Source organism: Dromaius novaehollandiae, chromosome 5 (assembly GCF_036370855.1).
Source record: "Dromaius novaehollandiae isolate bDroNov1 chromosome 5, bDroNov1.hap1, whole genome shotgun sequence".
NCBI lineage: Eukaryota > Metazoa > Chordata > Aves > Casuariiformes > Dromaiidae > Dromaius > Dromaius novaehollandiae.
This window is the reverse complement of record NC_088102.1, coordinates 27,326,724-27,350,055: the sequence shown is the minus strand read 5'-3', so window position 1 is coordinate 27,350,055 and position 23,332 is coordinate 27,326,724. Positions and strand designations below refer to the sequence as shown.

The 23,332-nt window shown below is 52.4% G+C and overlaps 1 protein-coding gene across 1 annotated transcript; it reads right to left on the bottom strand.

The window, feature by feature from the left end:
- Window positions 1–324: 324 nt before the first annotated feature.
- Window positions 325–21,921, bottom strand: SYNDIG1L (synapse differentiation inducing 1 like). Its single transcript, XM_026120280.2, has 4 exons — window positions 21,639–21,921; window positions 8,123–8,577; window positions 6,306–6,443; window positions 325–3,413 (listed from the first exon to the last, which is right to left on the bottom strand). The coding sequence occupies exons 2-4, from the start codon at window positions 8,549–8,551 to the stop codon at window positions 3,255–3,257; spliced, it is 726 nt and encodes a 241-aa protein (XP_025976065.1). The 5' UTR covers window positions 8,552–8,577; window positions 21,639–21,921; the 3' UTR covers window positions 325–3,254.
- Window positions 21,922–23,332: the final 1,411 nt, after the last annotated feature.

The following is a 23,332-nucleotide window of genomic DNA, read 5'->3' as shown; positions in this document are numbered from 1 at the left end:
GCGCCCCACAGGAAAGTGCGTCTCGCCTCGCTCTGCAGCCGGCCGTGGGCTCTCTGCTGATCCCTGCTCTGCCCAGGGGGATGGCCGCTGGTGGGGAGCGTGTGAGCGGAAAGGTGGGGACGGCTGCCCTTATCTAGGACCCCACCGAGCAGGGGGACGTGAGTGGGTCACGTTGCACCTAATGGTACTGGCCACATGGAGAGGCTGGAGGTGCTTTACTTTTCCTGCCTGCCCTGGTGGTACTCAGACTTGCTCTCCTGCCAGTGGAAGTAGTGCAGCAGGCTCCTTTCCACTACAAAGGAACCTCCATTAAGGCTCGGGATGTGCCTGCAAGGGTGAGAAGTGGTACCCGGAGCAGACTGCAGCGTGGGGTGTGCGCCCTCCCGCAAGCCCTGACCCCCGCCAACACAGCCTTTGCACGCTCTGTAACTGCATCCAGCTCTGCAGGAGGCTATATTCATTAACCACACGGTCCTCTGGGTTTTTATCCATGCTCTGACCTCTCCCATGCACGACTCTGATCCTCAGCACAAGCAGTCCCAGCGCACCAGTTCCCACCAGCACTGAGCCTCCAGCCCACAGCTCCTGGCTGCCTGGGACTCTGTCCACACTGTGGCTGGGCACCTGGGCATTACTGTAGGTGAGGTTTGCTTACGGCCCCAGGGATGGGTTTACAGCTCAAAGCATGACAATCCCTCTGCTTTTAGTTTGTGCAGCTTAAGAAATTCAGACATATGATAAAATTCTTCCCTTTTGAACCCCACCATGCTCCCTGTGTGATGAGCCCACTGCAATTCCTGGGGCAGCTCTTTGCCCATTCTGTGTTATTACTGTCCTGCTGGTTTATTTTCAGGGACAAACAAACCAGGAAGGCTGATTATATGGAGGAGAGCGGAATGAAAACCATCCCTCAACTGCTGGATGAAGTTGCCCCTAGTCTCTCCTCTTCAAGCCACCTCATGTCTTCTGGACCTCCTGGTCCTTCCCTGTGAACTCAGTCTCTATTTGAGCCACCATCATAAGCAAGGCCTGGTTATTCATTCCTGGTGTTCATATTTTTCCAGCTCTCTTAAAGCACATTTTATTTTGCGCTTCTACTATACACAGAGCAGAATGAACATAAATGATACTCCAGTCTCTCTCTCTATGTAATTCTTGTCCATCCACACGCAGCAAGAGGCCTACATTACCATACTGTTCCTGGTGTTAGCCTCTTGCTATGATCTACATTGCTGTACATCTCCCTCTGAGTTGCCCAGACACCAGCTGGATTATAACTTCCTTAGGGAACTGCATAAACATCTTCAGGTTTAAGTGTTTTCAGCACTCCTGGAGCAGCGTGCAAAGCTCACCTCCTTGCTATCCAGCTCCATGTTATTATAAACACATTCTTTTTTTTCCTGCTCTTTTATTAGCTCTTCCATGTTATAAAACATAATGGGAACCTTCAGAATAGCTTCCAAACAGGTCTCTGATGTGCTTCTCTCTTTTATGGCTCAAGTACAACAGAAATCACAGACATTAACATGCTTCTGTAGGATGAAATGTACATTTGAATGATACACAGCTTGAGGAACATGCTGCGCCTGTTACAGAGCTGGCTACAGTGTGCACAGAAACCTCACGAAGAGGGTGAGGGGAATCCAGAGTCTGCCTATAGCCCGCTACCTGTGGGGAAAAGGAAGGGGCAAGGGGAGAAATGGCCATGGCGAGGGATTATAAGGTGGGATACTGGGAGAAGGATGGCATAGGGAGAGGGAGGATGGGCTGGCCTGACCTTTTAAAGCAAGCTCTCTGGGGCAGAGTCATTGCCCTCATATCTACCTCTGAAGCACTTGACGTGTTGCTGACAATACACAAAGAAGCAAAAGTAAGATGTAAGCGTGGGTACGTGGTGTTTCCTCGTCAGCAGAGGCGTTTGGCTGGACGGATGTACCCCTCTCCATGGTGTGGAAAGAGGTGTGTCCTGGGGGTCACCCTCATGTCTTATTGTGCTCCTTCCGAGCCTTCCCCCTCTCTGGATTTTGTCCCCTCACAAACAGCACTCACACACCCATGTTACATCAGCCTTTCCTTTCCATCCTTCTCTGTGTGCAAGCCACTGACCTAGCGCCGAGAGTGGCATCCTTCAGGCTTCTGGGGAAGGAGATGTGGCAGCAGAATGACCCTTTTCTCCTGAGGGATTCCTCAGCAGTGGTGGTGATTGGGCTCATGTTTCTCAAATCTGTAGGCAAGGGGCAGCGCTTGGGAGACAGGCCTTTGCCCAGCAGAGCCCTGAACTGTGGTGAAACCTGGGAGGTCCGGACAGGACTCCCTCTGCTTGCCTCCTGGCCTCCCTCCCCTGCCCCTCCTACGTTGCTTCTTGGGCAGAAATTCCCACTACAAATCTTTTGAAGGGCCAAGCACCATGGGAGGCCAACCTTAGTGGGGCTCTGAGTTGCAATTATCATGATTGTCATTATTATCTCTTGAAAAAACCTTGATGTCTTTCCCTTCAACAAGCTTCAACAAGTCAAGTGACTGTGCACAACCACCAAACTCTGTTTCTCCTCATTCCTTATCTGGAAGGGGCAGGTGACCAGTCTCTTGGCAGGACCAGTCCCCAGCTAGCTTGGATCTGGAGTGTCTCTGCAGAGGGGATGCTGAGGGCACCCCACAGCATGCCCTTTAATCATGTCCATGCTGTGCCCTCCTGCTAAGTTGCAGCTGAAGGGCCAGGTACCTCCCCATGGCACTCAAATGAGAATGTCGTCCTCATCACAGAAGTCCTGAAACCACACCATGACCCTGGTATCCCAGAAGAAACAGTGATGATTCCCTGGTGCCATATCCCCTCTTCTCCCTGCATGCCTCCTTCATGGGCAAAACCTGGGAAATAACTGGCGGATTTCTCTGCTGCAGGCCTGGGAGGGGAAACGGGTGCCCTGGTGGTGGTAGGAGTGGTGGCACCTAGCCAGCAGCAGTGTGGCGCATCACTCTTGCACCTCTTCCATGAGGGAAACATGCTCCTCCTGGTCCCAGCACCCAGGTTGGTGCTGAATTTCCTGCTGATGGTTGGCATCATTCCACAATATCAGGGAGAATGGGGGTCGGTCTACTGTTTGTCTGAAAGGGGAAAGAGCCTGTGCAGGGCATCCAAGCCTGGGCCCTCCTGTGCAAGTAGCCCTTGCAAGTACCGGCTTCCTGTGCTCCACAGGAAAGCTTGATGCCAGGAGGGCTGGCTGCTGGGGATGGCATTGATGTGTAGGTGGCAGCTATACATGGCCCCCTTTGGAGAGATAAGCAATCAGTGCTACGACGACACCAACGTACACTCCTGTGCCAATGGTAATGGAGAGCGCAGCGAGGAAGAGAGCTCGTCGGGAGGCTGAACTGGCCAGGTGGAAATCTCCTTTGGAGACAGCCTTACTGGTCTGCAAAGAGAAGGCAATGCGTAAGGGTCTCGTCATACAATCTGGGTCTGGCAGGGATCAGGCGCACAAACTTTGCAAGGAGGCAGGTGGCTGGTTCAAAGAGGGGGAACAGCACTGTCAGCTGGATTTCATGCCCACAGCGCACTTCTGTGCACTTTCAATTTCATGCCTAAAGGGGAGAGAAATATTTGGATTTTTTTTTCAATGAGGGGAACATGCTCCAGGGTCTTACAGCCTTAAACTGTACTACATGGAGAGGGATGGTTGCTGTGATTTTTAGAGAGTGAATACAGGTATTTGCAGAGGAAGCTGTCTTTGCTCTGCTTTTAGGTGGATTTTTGGAAATGTTCATTGCTTGTGACTGCACCAGTTTGGCTTTTTTGTCTGTGTGCAATACAGTTGCATAAGGACATGCACAGAGGTATGTATATGCAAAGACTGGGGCTGGAACTTGTCTCATTCAACTACAGTAGCTAGAAGTGAGACACTCAGGTGTCCAAATGGTGTCTCTCATGAAAAACAGACAGACACTTCCAGAGGGCTATTCCTCCTATCTGAAGAGAGGAGTCTCAGATAGGTGGCCCGAAATGCCCTCTGCAGCTGTCCCTCTCTGTACTGATCTGAGAAGGGCCCTAAACTGACTGCTGCATTTTTTGATACCTAAATTATCACAAACTGAATCCTAATCTTGTTACGTTGCAGCACTTTGCTAACAGACTTCAATGCTTTGAGTGCGCTAACTGGGAATTCTGCTGATGCTCCGTGTTTTTGCTGGGACCTCTATATTTAAAAAGATTTCAAGAAGAACACTGAGTATATCTTGGAGCCATGGCTTATATGATTTTTCAGCACACAATTGAATCTGGCCACTTCATCCCACAAAGGCTGTGAGAGGCAGGGAAGCATCGTGGGATGGACAGCAAGGGGACCAGAGGTCCGGGAAGGCTCAGCACAGGGGTGCCACATACACACATTTCCCTGCATCTCCTCTTTTTCTACCTGCAGATTTTGTCTCAGAGGGGACCAGAGGCTTTGGCCATTTGTCTGCAAACTCCAGACATCTGGGAGCTCAGCCAGAGCCGTGAGTGGGCGGCTGGACTTTTGCAAGCCAAGACAAATAGTTGGTTCACCTGGGTGTTGTCTCTGTGGTATGGACTAGATACAAATACACCTTATGAGTGGCACCATGAAGGGGACTGGGTGCCATCCCTTTTGAAATGAAGGAACATGAGGCCATTTAATGAAATATTTGTGTGTGTTTACACACATGAAGAACAGATCTGCAGAAATTACTACCACAGGCTACAGAGGTTCATTTATGTGAATACCTGCAGCAGATCTGCAGGAACTTTTGGCAGGATCATGGATTTGCAGGGATCAGCCTGGATTTGAGTACTGCAGCACTGGAAAGTAATTCTTTCTGCTAAAGCCTTTGTTACTGCCTCATCTCAGAGAGAGGACCCCAGACAGTTTGGCCTGTTGGTCTGGCTCTACTGATACTTGATTTTGTCTGCATCTGGTTTTCAATTGAAACCTATTTGACATAGAATAGACTAATGCAGTTGTTGAGGGAGATGAAAATGAATGTTAGCTCTTTGGGCTGGGAACTTCCTTGAGTGTTTAGGACATGTTCAAGGCTACTCTTGGTATTATTTGCTATTTGTTAGAGTTGCTATGTGGAGATCAGGACACCCATTGTGCACAAACGCAGAATAAAGAGATGGTCCTTGCCCCAGAGTGAAAAGACGTGATAATTTTAGCAAATTGAACTCATTGCTAACTTTAAATTGGATGGTGTACATCATCACATGGAAAAGTCACAATGTTTGCCTCCACCATATGCAAAGATGTGAGATAAGCCACGTCTCAAAGGGTCCTAGCCAGTTAAAGTGTTGCCTGTCTCTCACTGGCTCTGTGCTAGATACTCATTATAAATATACTTTTCCATTTCTGTTTCCATCCTCTTGATTTAACTTTCTAAAACCGTTCATCCATCTATTTTTGGTACAGCAATATCTGTACAAACCTCGACTAAATTTCCTGGTATGAACTCTTCCGGAATAACATTAGTGTAACTGAGACCAGACTCTGTGTTAAGTCCTTACGAAGGCAGCAGCTCCTCCAAGCTGGTGCAGCCCAAGGCCCACAGCCCTCTCCAGTTTCTGACACTTTCCCACCTGTGACGTCAGCAGCGTTACTGCCAATTTACAAACAGGGGAAGGCAATGGGAATTGGCCACCCCATGTGGGTCTTGAACCCACGGTGTCCTGGGAATCCCAGAGCAGTTCCAATCAGATGAGAGTCCTTCCTTTCCAGCTTTAAACAGTTCGGTTTTGGCTCACAGAGTTTAATGAACCAGCGCCAGAAACAAATGTAGCGATGCACCTGTAGCGGGTTGCAGAGACCAGACTCTCAGTCTGGGCAGTCTGACTCCCGGGTGCGTGAGCTGGCTCAGCATGGCCCAGACCACAGCATAGGAGCTCCGCATGGTGCCTACTGGGGAAGGACAGGCAAATGGTGAATCGTTTTGCCTTCCCGAGCCTGGCTGGAGGGTGGGAACCTGGGCAAGGGGCTAAGGAAAGCTCCAGGTCCCGAAATAACACCTGAAGGATCCAAAGGAAAATCCTGACCGCTGGTAACCAACACATATATTTGCTGAAGGGCAAAGCCTCTGCTCTCCCTGCAGTGGTTGTGCAGTGGTCTAGGAGCACGAGGCACCCTGTGCCTCAGCCCTCAGGGGTCTGGGCATGATGCAGAGGGGAGCCACTGGGGCCAGAAAGGTGCCTGCTCCCCTCTGAGCGGTCACTGTGGCTCGCAGGGCCTTGCTCCAGCACCTCAGCATAGCTGAGTGCACGTGGCTGAGCACAGGAACCAGCCTGCAGGATCTCTTACCCCTTGGGAGAAGTAGAAGGCAGCGATGCCCAGGGGCCAGAAGCAGCACAGCATGGAGAAAAGGGCCAGGCCCAGGTGGTCCCGGGGGGGAAGCATCAGGAAATGGTCCTCGCTTTCACTGTCACTGGAGGAGTCACTCTGAAAAACAGATCAATTCAGGGCCAGTGGGGGGCTCGGGGCTGCCTCCCTGGGGAACATCAGGCAGCTTGTGCAAGCGCCCTTCATCGCTCGTGGGCCTCCCTGCCACACCAGCACGTCCATGAGCCAGCCTGCAGCTGAGCTGGCCCTGCCATCCTGTCAGCGTCCCAATGACCTTGCACAAGTTGCAGCCCCATTGTACCCTCCTCCTCCTCCCCGCCTGGATCCAGCCTGCCCTGGACAGATCTTGTCGCCAGCCATGTGAGAAGACGGACTTCCTCAGCTGCAGGATGTGGAGGCTGCATGGGTTGTTGTCTAGCCTCAGCAACAGGGCCTTGACAGACACACCAGCATGTGGGGATGTAGAAGGAGTCTGCTTCAACCCTTAATGCAAACTGCTCCCCATCCTGGCAGGGTGAGAACCAGGGGCTGAGCTTGCCCATCTCCTCATACCTACAGGCTCCTCGCCTTCCTGCTTCCCTGCAGACTATTTCACAGCCTCTCTCCTCACAGCTCCTGCTCTCTCCTAGCCCTATCACAATTTCTTATGCTTACTACCTGCAAATTCAAGGAAAGATTTTCAAAAATATTTTATCGTCTCAGTCTGGTTTGATAAGAAAACATGTAGCTCAACAAATTCAAAAATGGAACGGATTCTCAGCTCCCTGCCGGTGTAAATACTGAGCTTGCTTGGTGGGGATCTGGGATTTCCCTGGGAGATATTCTTAAACTGAAATATCTTGAGCTTTGGTGGAACTGGTTGTTTGTCAGCTTAAACAAACTTAAACAAAGTGCCTTATCCCCATTAGGGACTAGTAGATCGATGTCTTGCTAAACTAATTTAGAAAGTGAGGGAAAGCACTTGAGCTGTAGCCTCCATCACAGTGGTAATTTGTCCTGTTGTCTGAGCAATTGCACCTCTCAGAACAGCTGCAGTAGTTTTGGCTGCATGTCAGCACTCTTGTCCAGCAGACCGGCCTGGAAACGATATGCCTCTGTGGGAAAGGCACACGGAAGTGGGGGAAAACATGTTACAGTCTGAAAAAGCCATATTGCCATCATCTAAACCAGCAGAGCTGTACCAGGTCATCCAATGTCAGCTCCAGCAGGCTCTGGGGACCCACTCTGACCTTAGGGTCCTGGGGGATGTTCCTGGCCTCTGCACCACCACGCAAGTTGTGGGGAGGCAAACAGTGTGAGGCTGCTTTTCCAGCTCTTACTCTTCCTTTGCAAGAGTCATCCTGTCTTTATATATTAAGCTTTCTCATGATTGCTGGCATCGGGCTTGTGAATTTCACTGTTGTTCAACATGATTGCTGTTTCCCATTAATTCTAGTAACACAGAAGCCACAAGCCGCCCTTGTCAAACACTCCAGGGTCTTGCACAGACTGACACATCTCCCATTCTCTCAGTGTGCAACCAAGCTGCCATTAGGGAAGCTGACCTCCTTCTGAGGTCTGTGGTGAGGAGAAGGGAGTAGAAATTACAAGGAGAAGAAGAAATACTGGGTGCACAGAGAAAGATTGACAAGACAGAAAAGGATCTGGGAGGGAAGCTATGGGGAATGGGAGGAGAGAAGGGAAGGGTGAAGAACACAGAATAAATGACCAAGAATTTGGCCCAATGTCCACAGTTATCAGAGAAGGATATGGTGCTATTCCACCCTTGCAGAGCTCACCTCATACTCCTGGAGTTCCTCCTCCTCCACCTCATAGGACACAGTTTGGATGCGGATGTCACTCTCTACCAGGCATGACCCTTGTGTGTCGCACCCACTGGGACCTTCAGATGGGGCCTCTTTGCTTTCCATAAAAGTGGTCTCACAGCTTTCTGTCTTGCTGTCCTTGGCCTTGAGGGTGGTCTCATCCTTCACAAGGATAAAATTGGGGCCATATAAGGCTTCAACGGCCAGCTGCAGGGAACTGGCATCCAGCAGCTGGTGAGTCCTGGCACCACCAGTGTTTTGGAAGATGTAGGAGTACAGTTTCCCCTGGCAGCGATGACTGGGGTAGTCCTGGCTGTGATGCTGGTGGTAAGAATAGCTGCCGTGAAGGTGCCCATTGGCCTTGGCCAAGAGGGGATTCTGGAGCTCGTGCACACTCTCCATCCTGATGGCGAGTGGGGAGGGCAGTCCTGAGCAGGCAGAGAAAGTGGGAACAAGGAGGCTGTTATTTCAGCGATGCAAGGAAGAAGAAAAGCCTATTGCCCATGTGGAGGTGATGTCAAAATGAAGGTAATGGGAACAGTAGGATTTGGCAATGCTAGAGAAAATTAGATCCTTCCCCACCTTCCACGGCTCGAACGCTATCTCAGCAAGCTGAGCATCTCTTCATCTCTCCCCAGCTGGTAGTAAGATAAGGATGCAGCCACGCAACAAGATGATCTGATTCAGACTGGATTAAGATGTGGATTTGCTGTATCTATAATGCATCTGGAGAAGCCACGTGCAGTCTGATAGGAAAAGACCTACTACATCTTTTATGCTGGTTCATAATTTGTGCTGCTACACAGGGCAACACACAGCACAGAAGCAGATCATCTGCTTGAGGGGCCTTCCTGACTTCCCAAAGTGGAGGTTCACACAATGGATTACAGCCCTCCAGGCATTACACATTCAGCTAATGGCTTTCACCTATGAAGGATGTTTTCTAGGCTCTTTCAAGGCTGAGCTGGGGCTCAGAGGGTAACTAGAAAGTGAGGAAAGGCAGGAGGCTGTGGTGAGGACATTTTGAGTAGTGTTTTGGCTTGGATGCCAGCTTGGGGAATATTGGCCACTCAGCCAATCACACAGAGGAACAGAGGGAGGCACAGGTTAAATTGGAGACCTCATGGGGCTTGGTCCACATTGAAATTATGGCAATTTAAGTAAACAAACATCACATCAGACCTTTACTTAAACCAGCTCAACCCCTGGGTACAACTGACAGCCACGTAGCCCCAGCACTGGGCCATCAGCTTCAGACAATCCTGAGTCCAAAGGGGATCCCCACATACAAAGGTACTTCTGTCAACACTGATTTCTTCCTCAGGAAGATATACCTCCCTATTTCTTTCCTCCATTTCAGATTGCTGAAACATTGTGTTTGTAATAACAGTGCTGCTTTGCATGTGGAAATTTCTGAGATGAAATATTTCAATCCTTCTCCTTCTGAGGAGCGTTTGCTGTTTTGGCTCTCCAATGCACCTTGGAGAAGATATATAGTGAAATATCAGAATTCCCCAGGAGAGAGAAACAATTACTTTGCACTCTTTGGTACCGGAGTGCTGTGTTTTACAGCAGCTCCATAGCACGCTCCCAGCTCCTGGAGTGTGCCACCTTATTGCCTTGCAACCCCAAATGTTACTCTCCTCCTTGGAGACCTCAGTAATTGCTTGCTCTGCAGTATGCTGTATAGCAGAGACATGCTGCCACCTGGCACAGGGTTCCCTGTGGCACACTAGTCTTTCCGATAGATGGCACATCACCTTGGGTTTAAATCTATCCTCGAGAAGAAAATATAAATAAAGACGTTTGAGGTAAAGACTCTAGATAGTGAAAAGCCCAGTTACCTCCCAAGTGATCCTGTCCCCTTGGCCATATTTTTTCGCACTGCACAGGTTTCAGTGCAGTATCCAGCTTTAAATGTCCCTGTCAATGAGCTTTTTTTTGGCAGCAGTTGTCACATTTTTGAAGGCTGTTCAGGAAAATTAAGCCATTCAAAAACACTCCTGTGTTGCTAAAACTGCTTATTTCAGCGGATGACCTCCACATCTCCCTCCCAAAAACCATCATCTGACTTCTTCAGTCTCTCACCTTACTAATAAAAACAGATAATGGGTTGTATGGCAGATGGCCACTAAGTATTTTCAAAATATTTAAGGTAAGTGAATATTTGTATCACAGACATTTTTATTTCCTACACAGACCAAGAGAAGCATGTTTGGAGCACAAAGCTTGATCCCAGTTTTCAGGACAGGAAAGCACAAAACCTCTTCCTTGCTTTCCTCGATGTGCAAATTATGTTTCTAATAAGATATTTTGCTTTTTGATAAATCAGTAAGGAAAGAATAGTCACTGAGTATCTTTTGAGAGTAATAGTCCAACCACAAGCAGAACGACATCATGAAGCTGAGCTCTACTAAAAGAAAGCTGATGATTTTAGTAAGGCATCCATGCCTCGTGTCAAGGAATGTTTCTGGCAGTGGCTTCCAGCCGGGAGGGATGGCAACTTGCAGCTGAACTTGCTGGGAGCTGTCTGAAGGAGCAGGATCCAAATGTGCTGAAAATGCCAGCAGGCAGGCTGTGGGCTGCTGGTTAGTGGATACTGCATGTGTGAAGGTTGCTGCTTATCTTACTTCAGGTCTCCGGTAACCGGTTTGGGGGAGGGAGAAAACTGCACAGCAAAGACATACACTCACAGCTGTACACGGGGAAACACTCAGAACATGGGTGGGTGAAAGAAGGGAAATGAGTGATTAAAAACCTGAAAGGCATCTTGGAAGGAGGCAGTGAGTATTTGGAGAGAGGACTTTGAAAGGCACACAGGCTGGCACGGGGGAGACGGGGCAGCAAGAGTGGCTGAGAGGGGCACCGCACAGCCCCTGGCAGTATAGAGCCCCAAAGCTTCACAGAAGAAAAGCCATTAAAAATCATCGACTAGGGAGGGAAGAGTGCCCCTATGCAACTGTGCTGCTATTGGGCTTGGACTCTGCTGACCTTGGAGCACGACTTGAAGAATGCTACCAGACAGAGTCCTGGGACAGACTGATGGGCGAAGGCTGGCCTGTCTGGGCCAAGTGGGAAGAGGAGAGAGAGGTTGTGGGGAGCAAACGCCCCAGGGTGAATGCAACTCAAAAAAGTAACAGTGAGGGTAATGAGAGAAACAGCGGAAAATATTGCTGAAGCATCAGGATAACATGGCTGAAGGGACAAGGAAAGAAGTGAAGCGCAAGCTCTCGCTGCAGTTCTTGTAGGTGATGCAAGGTGACCACGCACGCAGTCGCAGCACCCAGTCGCCACACCTGTGTGCAGCTGGGGCTGTCCCTGGGAGGCGAGGCTGAGGGCCGGCGTCGCAGCAGGCCTTTGCGGTGCGCTCAGCCGTGCCGCAGAGCAGCTGGGGCTGAAACACCTCCTTCCAGCACCTCTCCGATAGCTGATGTAAAGATCTAGTGCCTGGGGGGTTAGAAACACTTCCCACTCCTTAGTCACCACGATCAGTGCTTTGCATGCTGACAGCATGCATGAGCACAAGCACCTGCACTTGCACGCGCTGAACAGTGTTCGCAGGCCAGGACCGTGCCTTGCGCAGAGCCCTATGGGGACAAGGGCCATAAACATACTAGAGAGAATATTTGAGTGGGATCACAAGGAAAGCAAGAAACACCACACACGTGCACAGAGGCAGGGAGGGGCAGAGCCCACATGATCCCACAGTCATCTCCAAACCAGATTTGATTTATCTGGATTCTACAATGAGTTTAACTGGGACTTTATTACCAGGCTTTGGGGAAGAGGAATGAAGCAGGCAGATGAAAGCAAGGAAGCTGTAAGAGGCAGAATTGGCTAAGAGCAGACCCTCTCCATCCTCATTATAAGCATGATTGGATAGCATGCATAACCATTAGCCCCATGGTGCTAGTCTGTGTAATACTGGCAGCAGGCAATAGCAGTGAGATGCTATTACGTGTGCAGGGAAGATGCACACATACAAATGTACAGACACAGCTTCAGCCCAGAGGGAGGGCACACCTGGGAGGAGGCAGTCTCTAGTGCACTGACTGAGCTGGACTATGACTGCAGTCAGGCTGAGCCGTATCGCAGAGACTAGTGATGCTGGCTCCACAATAAATCGCCTCTTCCCTGTGTGCAGTCGTTCCCATAAACCCCCCACAAGACAGGGGCTCTCCCATGCTCTCTGTACCAGCTGCACTGTTCCCTAGCAGAATGGGAAAAGCAGAACTATGTTGTTTACTCTGAGTTTCCCAAAGCAAGCACTATATGAAAGGAGCCAAAATAAGGCATGAAAATAAAGATGTACCAAATTCAGCTCTGTGCTTCATGTAGCCCATCTCCTCACTGCTTCCCCACTGGGTTTGTCCAGGTCCCTGCAGGAACAGCCTGGAGTGTTTTCCCTCCTCACGTGGAAGGTCTGTGTGTTGCTGGCAGGAATGGGCAGCCCTCAATGGGACTCTCAGCACAGATGCTGGCTATAAGTCCAGTTAAGGATAAATTAATTAGCTTTTCCAAGAATCAATCATAATTTAATTGCTATGTCAAGCAAATGCTCTGCATAGCTTCCTGGACTCATTAGCAGGTGGTGGTTGCATCGCATATTCCAAGACTCCCAAGTGAGAAGGTTGGTCCATCCTGGCCAAAGGCTTTTCCCTTCAGGCCAGCACCCAAAGATGCCAGTGTGCTTGGGGAGCAGGGCCCCACTGCGGTGCCAGCTCTAGCTGGGGTAGAGAGCAGGGGACAGCACAGAGCCATTCCCCACCTGGCTAACGAGAAGTAGCATTGTGGATGGACTCAGCTGCCACAGCCCCTGGGCAGAGGTAGGCCCAGTCCAGGTTGAGCATAAGTGCAGGACTCTCCATGTCAGAGATGTCCCCATGGCCAGTGCCCTTCACAGAGCCCAGCCCCTCTTGAAAGCTCTCAGGAGCTGCTTTGGGTCTTCTGGACCAAGGCCCAAGTCCTGCCAGACACCCAGAGAGGCAACATCTCTGCCTATGGGTATCCAAGCTTGCAATTCTGCCTGAGAGAAAACCTGCTGGCAAAAAGCAAAAGCAAAGAATACCAGAAGGAAAGTCAGTATTTGGAAGAAGAGTATAACAGGGATTAAGGAAGGGCTGTGAAGGGTCATAGTCCATGTAATTAGAGGGGGCAGACTGGGCCATCTCAGCCATAGGAATAGCATAACAGCGTCGGTACTCATAACAAGCCATGATTTTTGGAGCCGTGATCACCTAAGGCTTTGGTACAACTCAAAGCGAGACAGAATTGCTTTTATTAGACCAACAGACATTGCTGTAAAAAACAGATGTGCTCTTGTGAGCACCCAAGCCCGTCTCCATGTGCTTAGTCTCCAAGTTGCTGCTCCTGTTTCAGACTCGTGGACAATGTGCCTGATTACAGAGCTGTTTTTCCCAGGGGTGTCAATTAGTGAAGCCTTCACTCGTCCCTGCAAAGGCTGCCTTGCCAGGAGCATGAGGAAAGGAGGCTGGTGGGTGATGAAGCAGAGGGATGGCATGGTGGGAGGGCAGCTCTCAGCAAGGGCTGGAGGGGAGGGCAACGGGGCACCAATCCAGGGAGCTGTGGCCATCAGAGAAACAAAGTGGCATAGTACAGAAGGGAAATGGTCAGCAAGTGACAGAGGGGAGGGAAATCAAAGCAGCTTCTGAGCCAGGCATGTAGCTGGGCTCTAGCCCCGAAGATGGAGAAGAAAGGGATTGGGGAGCTGCTATAAGGGAAAGAGTCAGTGAGAGCTTGGATGGGAGGAGGAAGGTGCCACAAAGCTCATGAGCATGGGTTAGAGGAAGGATGGCTGAAAGCATCCATGATGAAGAGCAGCTAATTCACAACTTTGATGCAACCTGTTTGACAGAGCTGGAAAGGACTGAGAAAAGCACTTGTTCTAATCTCCTAACAGGTAGAGCCAGCACTGCAGCAAGGGGCTCCAGGCTCCAACAGAGACTAAATTGGTCTGAGAATTGGGATGCAGTGGGCTTCTTTTCAAGGTTCACAAGTCAAATTGGGCAATTTCCAGGTAGAAATTGAGTCTTTAGTCTCCTTGATAAAAATGTTTCTCTGCAGCAGTGTGTCGACCCAGCTGTGCTCAGAGCTAAGGCATTACTCCTAACGGTGAGACACAGCAAATCCCTGTCTAGCCCTGGGAGGGAATGAGCTGGACAGCATCGGGAGAAGCCATGCAACAGACTCTGCGTGGACACTGGCTGTCCGGCCGCCTGACCTCCCAGCCCTGGTACAGACCAAGCCAGACATGCTGCCCTCGGGCACCAGGGGCGTGCTGACTCCAGGGAAGCAGCATTAACCCCATCCTTCCAAAATACTAAACCCCCCTCCCCCTCATAATACTACAAACCTCATGATGCAGGGGCGGGTGAAGGTCATAGAAGAACAGGCAAGTCGACCACATCCATTGGATCCTGTGTTCCTGCCTATGCTATGCAACTGATATTCCAGCAGGGAATATCCCACGGCATTGTGCTGGGAGCCTGGCTCATTGCCACCATGTCTCCTACAGACAGCCCCCGGGCACAATACCTGCACCCACAAAGGACTGGTATTTGGAGATGTGGCCACTAGATGTCTCAAGTACTCTATACAGCACAGGTTGTCTCTGCCTTGCAAACTCCACCGCAGGGTACCCAGAGTCCAACGTGGGTGCAAGAGCACCTGAGTCCTGGCTGGGTATCAGGGATGCAGGCGAGCGATGGGGTGCTGCAAGGTGTCCCGGCAGGGGCCGTCCTGCGGATGCCGCGCTGCATCTCCCTGCCCACATCGCCACAGCCGCACGGTCCTGAGGGGTTGACACGTCCGGGCTGGACGGCACCTCCTTGTCCTGCCTGCTCCCTCCCGGAAGGGCTGGCCCAACGTGCATTGCCTGGTCTCCTGCCTTTCTCCATAGCTGCAGATACTGAAGCGCTGCAGGGCTGCAATGTGAACGCCTTTCCTCATGCCTGGGATGCACAGACTCGAGGCAGCGCGCGGCCATTACGCTGCCGACGCGTAACAAGAACAGCACGGGCCACCAGCTGCACCACACCAATGCCAGGGGAGGCACGCTGCCAAGCAGCACCCGATGGCCGAGGGGTATGTGGAGGCTGGCCCCAGCCTCCGAGGCCGAGCTCCACTACTGACACTTACCTGGGGTCTGATCTCCCGGGAACCGGCAGTGCCCGGTGCTGCTGTGGCGTCCCCCCACACCGAGCAGTCACAGCCCTGCCAGGAGGAGCCTCTCCATGCCCGCATGAGGGGAGGCAGGATGCAAGCAGGCCAGGACTGGGCTTGCCGCCTTGGCTGCAGGGAGGATGGGGATGGAGGAGCGTGGTGGTGATATGAACACATGGTTGTGTGGGTGGCTAGGTGTAAAATTAGCAGGTTTGGACTCCCTCAATGTACTTTTTTTAGCTGGAGAGGCACAAACAAATAAATAAAGTGGGTATCAGGAGTTTCCGCAGGCTGTCCTGGGTGTGGGTTTCCCCTCGATGCTGCTGTGGGGCGGGCAGTGAGGAGAGGGCAGCGATGCCAGGGTGTGATATGGCGGCCGCCAAAGTGCGGGAGGAGAGCAAGGTGGCTGAAGAGGCAGTGAAGGCTGCTGGCATCAGCAGCACGGGGGCGGCAGCCTGCTAGAGAGGGCAAAAGGGATGGAGCATAGCCCCAGGCGAGGGTCAAAGTGATAAGTGGAAAAAGCCAAGACAGACTTGGCTGAGAAGATCAGCTTAGCTTGGAGGGCCTCACCTGGGCTGTCCCCCACACGGCTGTATCAGGTAAATGAGACAAGACGACCCCCGGGACAAACGCGGGCAGGGACAGAGATGCAAATAGCCCTGTGAGACCACTGCTGTGGGATTTGCACCCAAACAGACTCTGGTGCTGGAGCAGCCTGGAGCAGCAAGCCCTAGTGAGGGGCTTTAAAGAGCACATCATGCCAATCAGAAGTACTTGAATGCTCTGATTACAGCCATTGGAGGCTTTTTCCAATTATTATTTGGGGAAGGGACAGGATCTGGTATTTTTCTGCTTGAAGGAAGCAAAGGGCAGGGCAGTGAGTTTGGCGTGGGGAGGCTGCCTGGGCTGTTGCTCCATCTCCAGCCCTTGGAGGCATCAGCTTGCGAGAGGAGCCTGGGGTACTGCTGGGTTCAGACTGCTCATCTCAGACCAAAATGCCAGGCCAGGACATGTGGGACACGGGAAAGTGAAATTCAGCATCTGCTGCAGAATCCTAAGCATTGGCCTGGGGAAATGTGGTCCAGGCTTCAAACTTGCCCTTGTTCAGCTCAGAGCTGCCCTAAGGAAATCCCACGGCTGCTTGCATGTGATAATGTCTGGAGAGCACAGGAAAGAAACAGCATTTCAGGAGGCAATGGGAGAGAGGTAAACAGCATCCTACCCGCAATGCACAACGCCTGCTTGGAAACATCCATGCATGTGGAGCTGCTGGGAACCAGCCTTACTGGACCCCTAGGCTCCGGGAAGCACAGCTACTTCCAGCACAGAGGCAGACCAGTCCCTTGCCTCGACCAGGCTCCCCACGCAGGGTGCCCACACAGACACCAAGCCCGTGCCATCAGGAGCATCTCACAGCACCTCACAGAGTTCACCCAAGAAGAGGTTATTGCCAGGACATTCTCGCTGCTGCTGGAAGAGACACAGAAGCTTGTGCTTGCAGATTGTAATTTTACTCATGGCTGATTTTCCTGTGCTAATGGTAACAGTCTTCAATTTCTTGTCAGGTTTTCTCCATCACTATTTATATCCAGCCTTGTACATAGTGAGTATCCTAGACAGCTCCAAGCTCTTCTCCCCAAATCCCCTATCTCACCCATAGCAGCCGCCCTTTGCTGCACTCCATCATATCTCCTTTCAGGCACTTCTCCTGCCCACAAAGTCCCTCAGGTCATTGTCTTTTCATGGCTGCCACTGGGCTGGTGCTACCCTGGTGCCTGCATCCTGTCCTCCCCACTGCTGCATCCCCACAGGCTGTGCCTGGCTGCCTTGTCCCACAGCACGGGGCGAGCGTCACCTTTGGGGAGCAGCAATAGTGTACACCAGAGCCAGTGCTGCGCCGTGCTGCTCCCCTGTGCGGCCAGGCGCCCTCCAGCCTGGCCTGCCCCCACGCCGTGCCCAGGGTTTGCATCGCCTCGGTGCTCACCCGCCATGACCTGCGCCGGGTCAGCTCGGTAACTCGACACAGAAGTGATTTGGCAAGTGGGACCCCGCTTTCTCCCAGGTGACTGAGCTCTGACCAGGGCTGGTGCAAGGGGAAAGGGGATGCAGCACGTGGTTGGCAACAGGGGCTGGGGGGGGGGGGGCGCTGGGCTGTCCCCCCCTTTCAGCAGACAGATCGGCTTAGCTGGAGCATGCAACTTCATCCCCAGGGTTCTTCAAATCTCCCTTCTATCACTCGAGGCTGGCTATGCAAAGCAGTTGTTAATGACTGCTCATTTGTCTCTGTTTAAAACATAGACATACTCAAATGATTCATAACCATCCTGAAGGCTAGTGCATGCTGCCACCCTCCTTTTCCCACCATGCTATTTATTTTATCCACTGTCTACCTTCTTTCAGCTTGGGGCTATTTCCATCTTGCTTACTGTGCCCCGGTTGTGCCAGGGATTCATAGCACTCCTGTACAGTTCAGATGTTTAGTTCATTTGCCAATAATCTGCTCTCTTTAAAAATGAACTTATACTGTGGACATGACACATTTCTAGCTTACTTTTCCAAACTCCAAGTTTCCAAACACAGCCCAAATTTTTCACGCGTGCAGTAAGCTGATCTCGTGTTCCAATGAATAAACAGATCGCTCCATTCCCGTTCTGGCCAAGATCCACAGCCTGAGACAAACTTCAAGGTGTTAAATCATTACCCAGGTCAATAGGTGCAAGCCAAATCAAATCTTGAGCCTCTTTTTAATACTTGTTATTGCCAAAGAAACAGAATCATCAGACAGAGATTTTTCCCTCTGTGTTTAAGAAGGCAAACTTCATACTGGTGGGAGCTATTGGAGACAAGATGTTTATTCTGCCTTCAAGAATATGTGGAGAGGAATTACAGCAGGTGCCCCAGGGCTTCCCACTGCTCCTGCTCGGCCTGAAGGGACAGGGGAGGCTGACTGCTGTGAAGGCAAAGACATGCACAGGATGATGGCTAGGTTATTTTCCATACGGTCCAGAAAGAGGTGATGAAAACTGCTATCACATATAGATTTTTTTAATGGCTCTGTCAAGGCAGGCCCATGGCTTGCTGAGTAGCCATCCAAGCTTATTCTTGCCTTGTTGTGTCGCTGCTTTCTGTCCCTTCCTGGCCCGTTTCTCTTCCTCTCCCGCACCACATCTGGATTTGGATCAGCCCTTCCTGGGACTGGGGTCAGGCTGCTGCTTGCTCCCATGAAACATCCAGCCCACCTGTAACTGCTCTAAGTGCCTCAGGATCACCCCGCAGGACGTTGTCGTATGTCCTACAAGATGACTGGGAAAACCAGGCTCCCGGGCTTGAGGCTGGTTCGGCTGTGTGGACTGGGAGCGAGGAGAGCGGCAAGGCGACGGACACCGCGCGGAGCGGGCAGGGGACATGGTGCTGCTTGGCGTCAGCATCACCGTGAGCTGGCACAGTGTAATTAATGACCATCACAGATGATGCGAAAGCAGGCAGAGCTGCAGCACTCAGGAGTGGCTACAATAACTGCTTTATCAGCCTTGTCTTTCTGCAGGGCTCCCTGAGTGCCAGCAAGCTGGGGGCTGGTGGTGTTACCCCGAACCAGTCCTGCACTGAGCATCCCGTCAGGTGCTTCCCTTGTCCGTGTGCATGGAAACTGGGAATGTTGTCTCCCCTCTGAGCCTGCAGGGCCCAAGGCAACACTGGCCTGAGCTGCCCTCCCTGCGGCTGCACTGCCCTGCCGAGACCCCCCTGGGGCTGGGGACCTCAGGGCCCAGGGACAGCGAGATGTGGTCTCGCAGAGCCAGGTGCACGCATGCCCGGGCCAGCGCGCGCGGCACCAGGCTGGGTGCCTCGGCCCAGGGTTATAGTGCTGGAGGAAATTTGTCACGTGAATAGTCAAGTCTCCAAAAATACAGTTTGGGGTCAAATTCTGTGACTGATTATGATTTTTCAGAAGGCATCTGAAATGTTCTGCTCAAAAAGGAAGCTCCATTTTAAGCAATGCACTTGGAAAGTGCTGGAGGTAAGCAGAGCCTTCCCTCCCAGGCTGCCCAAAGCATCTTGACTGCTTTGCTGCCCTTTTCACTTTACCGACAAACAGTAACAGCAAGACAATTTGGAGGAAATCTTTAACTGACTTCTTTTTTCCCTCCCTCCTCGTGCTGTGGCTTGGTACCTCTGCTGGAAAAGTCAATCATTTGCCCACCACTAATTCTACAGACAGAGAAACACTGGTTCAAAGTCTTGCCTAGAATTACCCTGTCAGAGCAGTGAGGAAAGACTTCTGCTGCGAGCGGTGCCTGGCAGTCCCAGGCTTAGTTATGGGGCGCTAGAAAATAGGCAGAAAAGAGAAAAATCTGCCTGATTTGGAGAAAATACTTGCAGCAGAGCTGGCAAATATCTCCAAACACAGATGCCTAGTGGGAGGAGGGGCAATGAAGCCAGGAAGAGGTAAGAGAGATATTGGGGAAGGGCCAAGGTACCCTGACCAGCCCCTCTCCGGGGCAGCGGGGCCCCGGAGCATGGCAGCCGAGTTGCGAGGGCCTGAAGTGCCTGTGCACAACGGGGCAATTCCCATGCTGTGCGCAATGGGGCAATTCCCACACCACGCGTGTGACGGGGTGATTCCCGTGCCGCATGCGACGGGGCGATTCCTGCACCGCGTGCAACAGGGTGATTCCCACGCCACGCACACCAAGCACCCCGCTGCAGCACGGACAAGCCGCGTGGGTCTGGCCAGGCGCCTTTCCCCTGCACGGTGACACCCTGGGGCTGTGCAGGCTCCTGCTGCCCTCCACATCATGCAGAGCAGGGATGCTGCCTGGCGGCACCCAGGTAAAGCCTTGCTGGGCAGAGGCTGTTTGTTATCACAAGTAAAAAACGCTCTCTGCAGCCCTCAGGCTGCTCGGACGCAGGCTGCCAGGCTGGGCAGGATGGCCCCTTCGGGGCTTGCTCCGCAGAGCTGCGGGTGGCAGAGGGGGATTTCAGTTGCCAAGTTTCCAGAGAGAGCTTGGTCACCTCTCTGCAAGTGGTGCTGACGTCTGCAGGCTGGGCTGAGGGCAGGGAGGTGTTCGGTACCACGCGAAAGCAGGGATTTGCTGTACAAATTCACCATGCTGAAGCTGCAGCAAATTACTCATTCTTTAATAATCGTGTTTATTACCTGCCTCTGATGGTGGTTCAGGGAGCTGAAGTGAAGCAGATTCAGCTCCCCAAAGCTTTAGATCTGCCAGCCATTTTCATGACACAAGAAACTTTTGCTGGAGACATGCAGTCACTACATTTTTGATTGGGTAATTCCTTCTCCTGACAGCCTACAAAGTAACCAGCTGTTATCCCCCGGAGACCAAGGCTTTTTTCCTTGTGCGTTGCAGGCAGCCTCAGACCCCGTTCCGGCGGTTATCGCTGTTATTTACATAGTGCGCTACCTTCCGCTCAAGGTCCTCCTGGGAAAAAGGTTGCTACTGGTGGCAGATCCTGGGCTTATGACAAGGAATTGTATTTTTCAGAAGCTAAGCAAGCAGCCCAGTAAAGTGGGTTTGTGGAGAGCAGCATGGGCTTTGGGAAACCTGCAGCAGCTTTGGAGAATGAATTATAAACAGGCGCTGGTCAGGCACGGAAAGCACTTGCCTTCGAAACTCCTTAACGCAGCTCTTCCCACAGGTACCAGCCTGGAAGGGCATTTATAGGAATGACTGTAGAAGGTGCTCTTCGAGCAAGTCATTCTGCTGGCACAGTCACCTGCACTGGTAATATTCTCGACAGGGGTCCTCCAAACCGTTCCCCTTGCTGCCACCCGGGTGCACCCCAGGGATGCACTGCCAAAGGTGACTGGCAGCGGCGGGTTTGGGCTGCCAAAGCTCCTCAGCCAGAAGGAAAATAACCCCCAAACTTCAGCAGAGGGCTGAGTAGCCAGGGAGGGAGACCCGTGGGCTGCCTCAGATTTACATAGCAGTGCAAGGCAGCATTGCAGTTTCTCTGACATATCTGGCCTCAAAAACTTTTGCTAAAATCCTTACATTTTGCCCACCCCAGAATCTATTATCCAATAATTTTGTCCTGGCTGCTGCTGCCTGGTTTCTGCAGCTTCCAGCTTTTTTGATATACAGACCCCTCCACATTTCCTGAAGGAGGGGCAGACCTCTCTGGGGCAAATCGCAGCTTTGCACCAGGCTGGCTTTCCTCCGGCACCTCCTGCTGCCCCACGGCAGCAGCCTGGGGACCGCAGGGAGGAGCGCCCGCACCCCAGGGAAGCCCCTCGTCCGCCTCGGAGTGGGGACCTGCCCGGCCGAGAGCCGTCCACGAGGTCCCTTACCTGCGTGCTGAAGAAGGGCTCACCCGCGAAGTTGGAGAGCAGGCGGCAGAAGTAGCGCGGTGGCGGGCAGCATCCTGGCCGGGAGCAGCTCCGCTCCTGGCACGGCCGCGGCCCCCGCCCCGGACGCGGCTCCCTGCGGCTCCGCGCGGGCCCCGGCGGGGACCGAGGCTGCAGGCGGGGCGCTGGGGAGCGGCGCGGCGAAGCCCCAGACAGCGCTGGGGTGTGCAGCAGCACGCCAGGCACAGCGCTGGGATGGGCAGCAGTGAAGCCCTCTAGCTGCAGCAAAACCTTACTTCACGTTTGTGTCAAGAGACCCTGCGTTCGCTCACTTGCTCACTCTGCCGCTCTGGCTGCGGTATAATCAGCTCCACATACTCTCTAATGAGAGCTGTGCATCGCAACCACTGCTGTTTTACGGCATCTTCCCAACATGATTTCTTCTGCCAATTTAGATAACGAATCAGAAGATCTGTCCTTTCTCGCCTTTCTGTTCTCTGCATCTCCCAGGGCACAGCCCTTCCCACTCTGCCGTTGCCCAGGGGGAGCCTCTATCAAGGAAAAGAGCCAGTGCTGGAAAGCAGAGTTGAAAGAAGAAAGATAAATGGGATTTCTTGCTGCTGGAGCCTGTGCTGAGGGGTCAAGCAGCCCTGCCTGGGGGTTGTGTCCTGGGGGCAGGGGACTTGCTCTGAGTGAGTGTTTTTCTGCCCTTCTGCATAAGGAGCAGGGCAGGATAAGGATTCACCTCACACATGCCTGGTATCACTCTGGTTTGTGGAGTTAATTTGGATTCACACCAGTGCAGTGGTGGGATGACACTGAAGCCTCTGCAGCCCGGTCTTCCTGCACCCCTTGCTCAATCCAGGCAAAGCCCAGGGAGCTCATGCTGCTCCCCACCTCTTTGGGGCTCGCTGAGCCATGCATGCTGTGGCAGGACACGAACGTGCAGAAATGACTCCCCAGTCCTCCCAAAGTGCCATCAAGCCCTCAGTCGCCCCTTTGCAGCCCCTCTGCTCAGGTACCCCATTGCTCCCACCACCCCATCCTCCACCTGCCCCCAGCCTCCTTCCCAGTATCCGTAGGGTCCTTGGGTGCCTTCCTTGCCCTCCCAAAAAGGCCTCCCAAAAGGGCAAAAAGGAGAGGGCATGCGATGCAGCAAAGAGGGTTCAGGTAAGCTGCTGAGAAAATAGCTCTACGGAGTCTCCATCATCAGAGGTTTGTCTGACCAGGTTGGACAGATATCCATCAGGAACGGCCTCAGCACAGGAGACCCTACTTTGGGGCAGCAGGATGGAGCAGAAGACTTCCTTTCCAGCTCTCTTATAACTCCTATGCAGCTGATCTCTCCATGGGTGTGAAACAAAGCCCCAGCTGTGACCTCCCCAGGATTAGGGAGCGTTTGCAAGCAGAGCCCAGGTCCAGATTCCTACATGGGAGCAGGCTGTGCTGCAACCCTGGCTTGGGAGAAAGCAGGAGGAAACAGCAGGACTCGCCACCACGTTGCTGGAAACAGAGAGCTTTGGTGGCAAGCGCCTTCCCTGGCGCAAGTTGCAGTGAGGCTTCTCCTCGCCTTCCCAGGAGCTGCTGGTGCCTGTGGGCATGCGGTCAGCTGGAGCACAGCCTGCAGCAGGGCCCCACTTTCTCAGTCCTGCTGTTTGCCTCAGCTATCAAACCCCACGCAGCCTGCATGTGCCAAC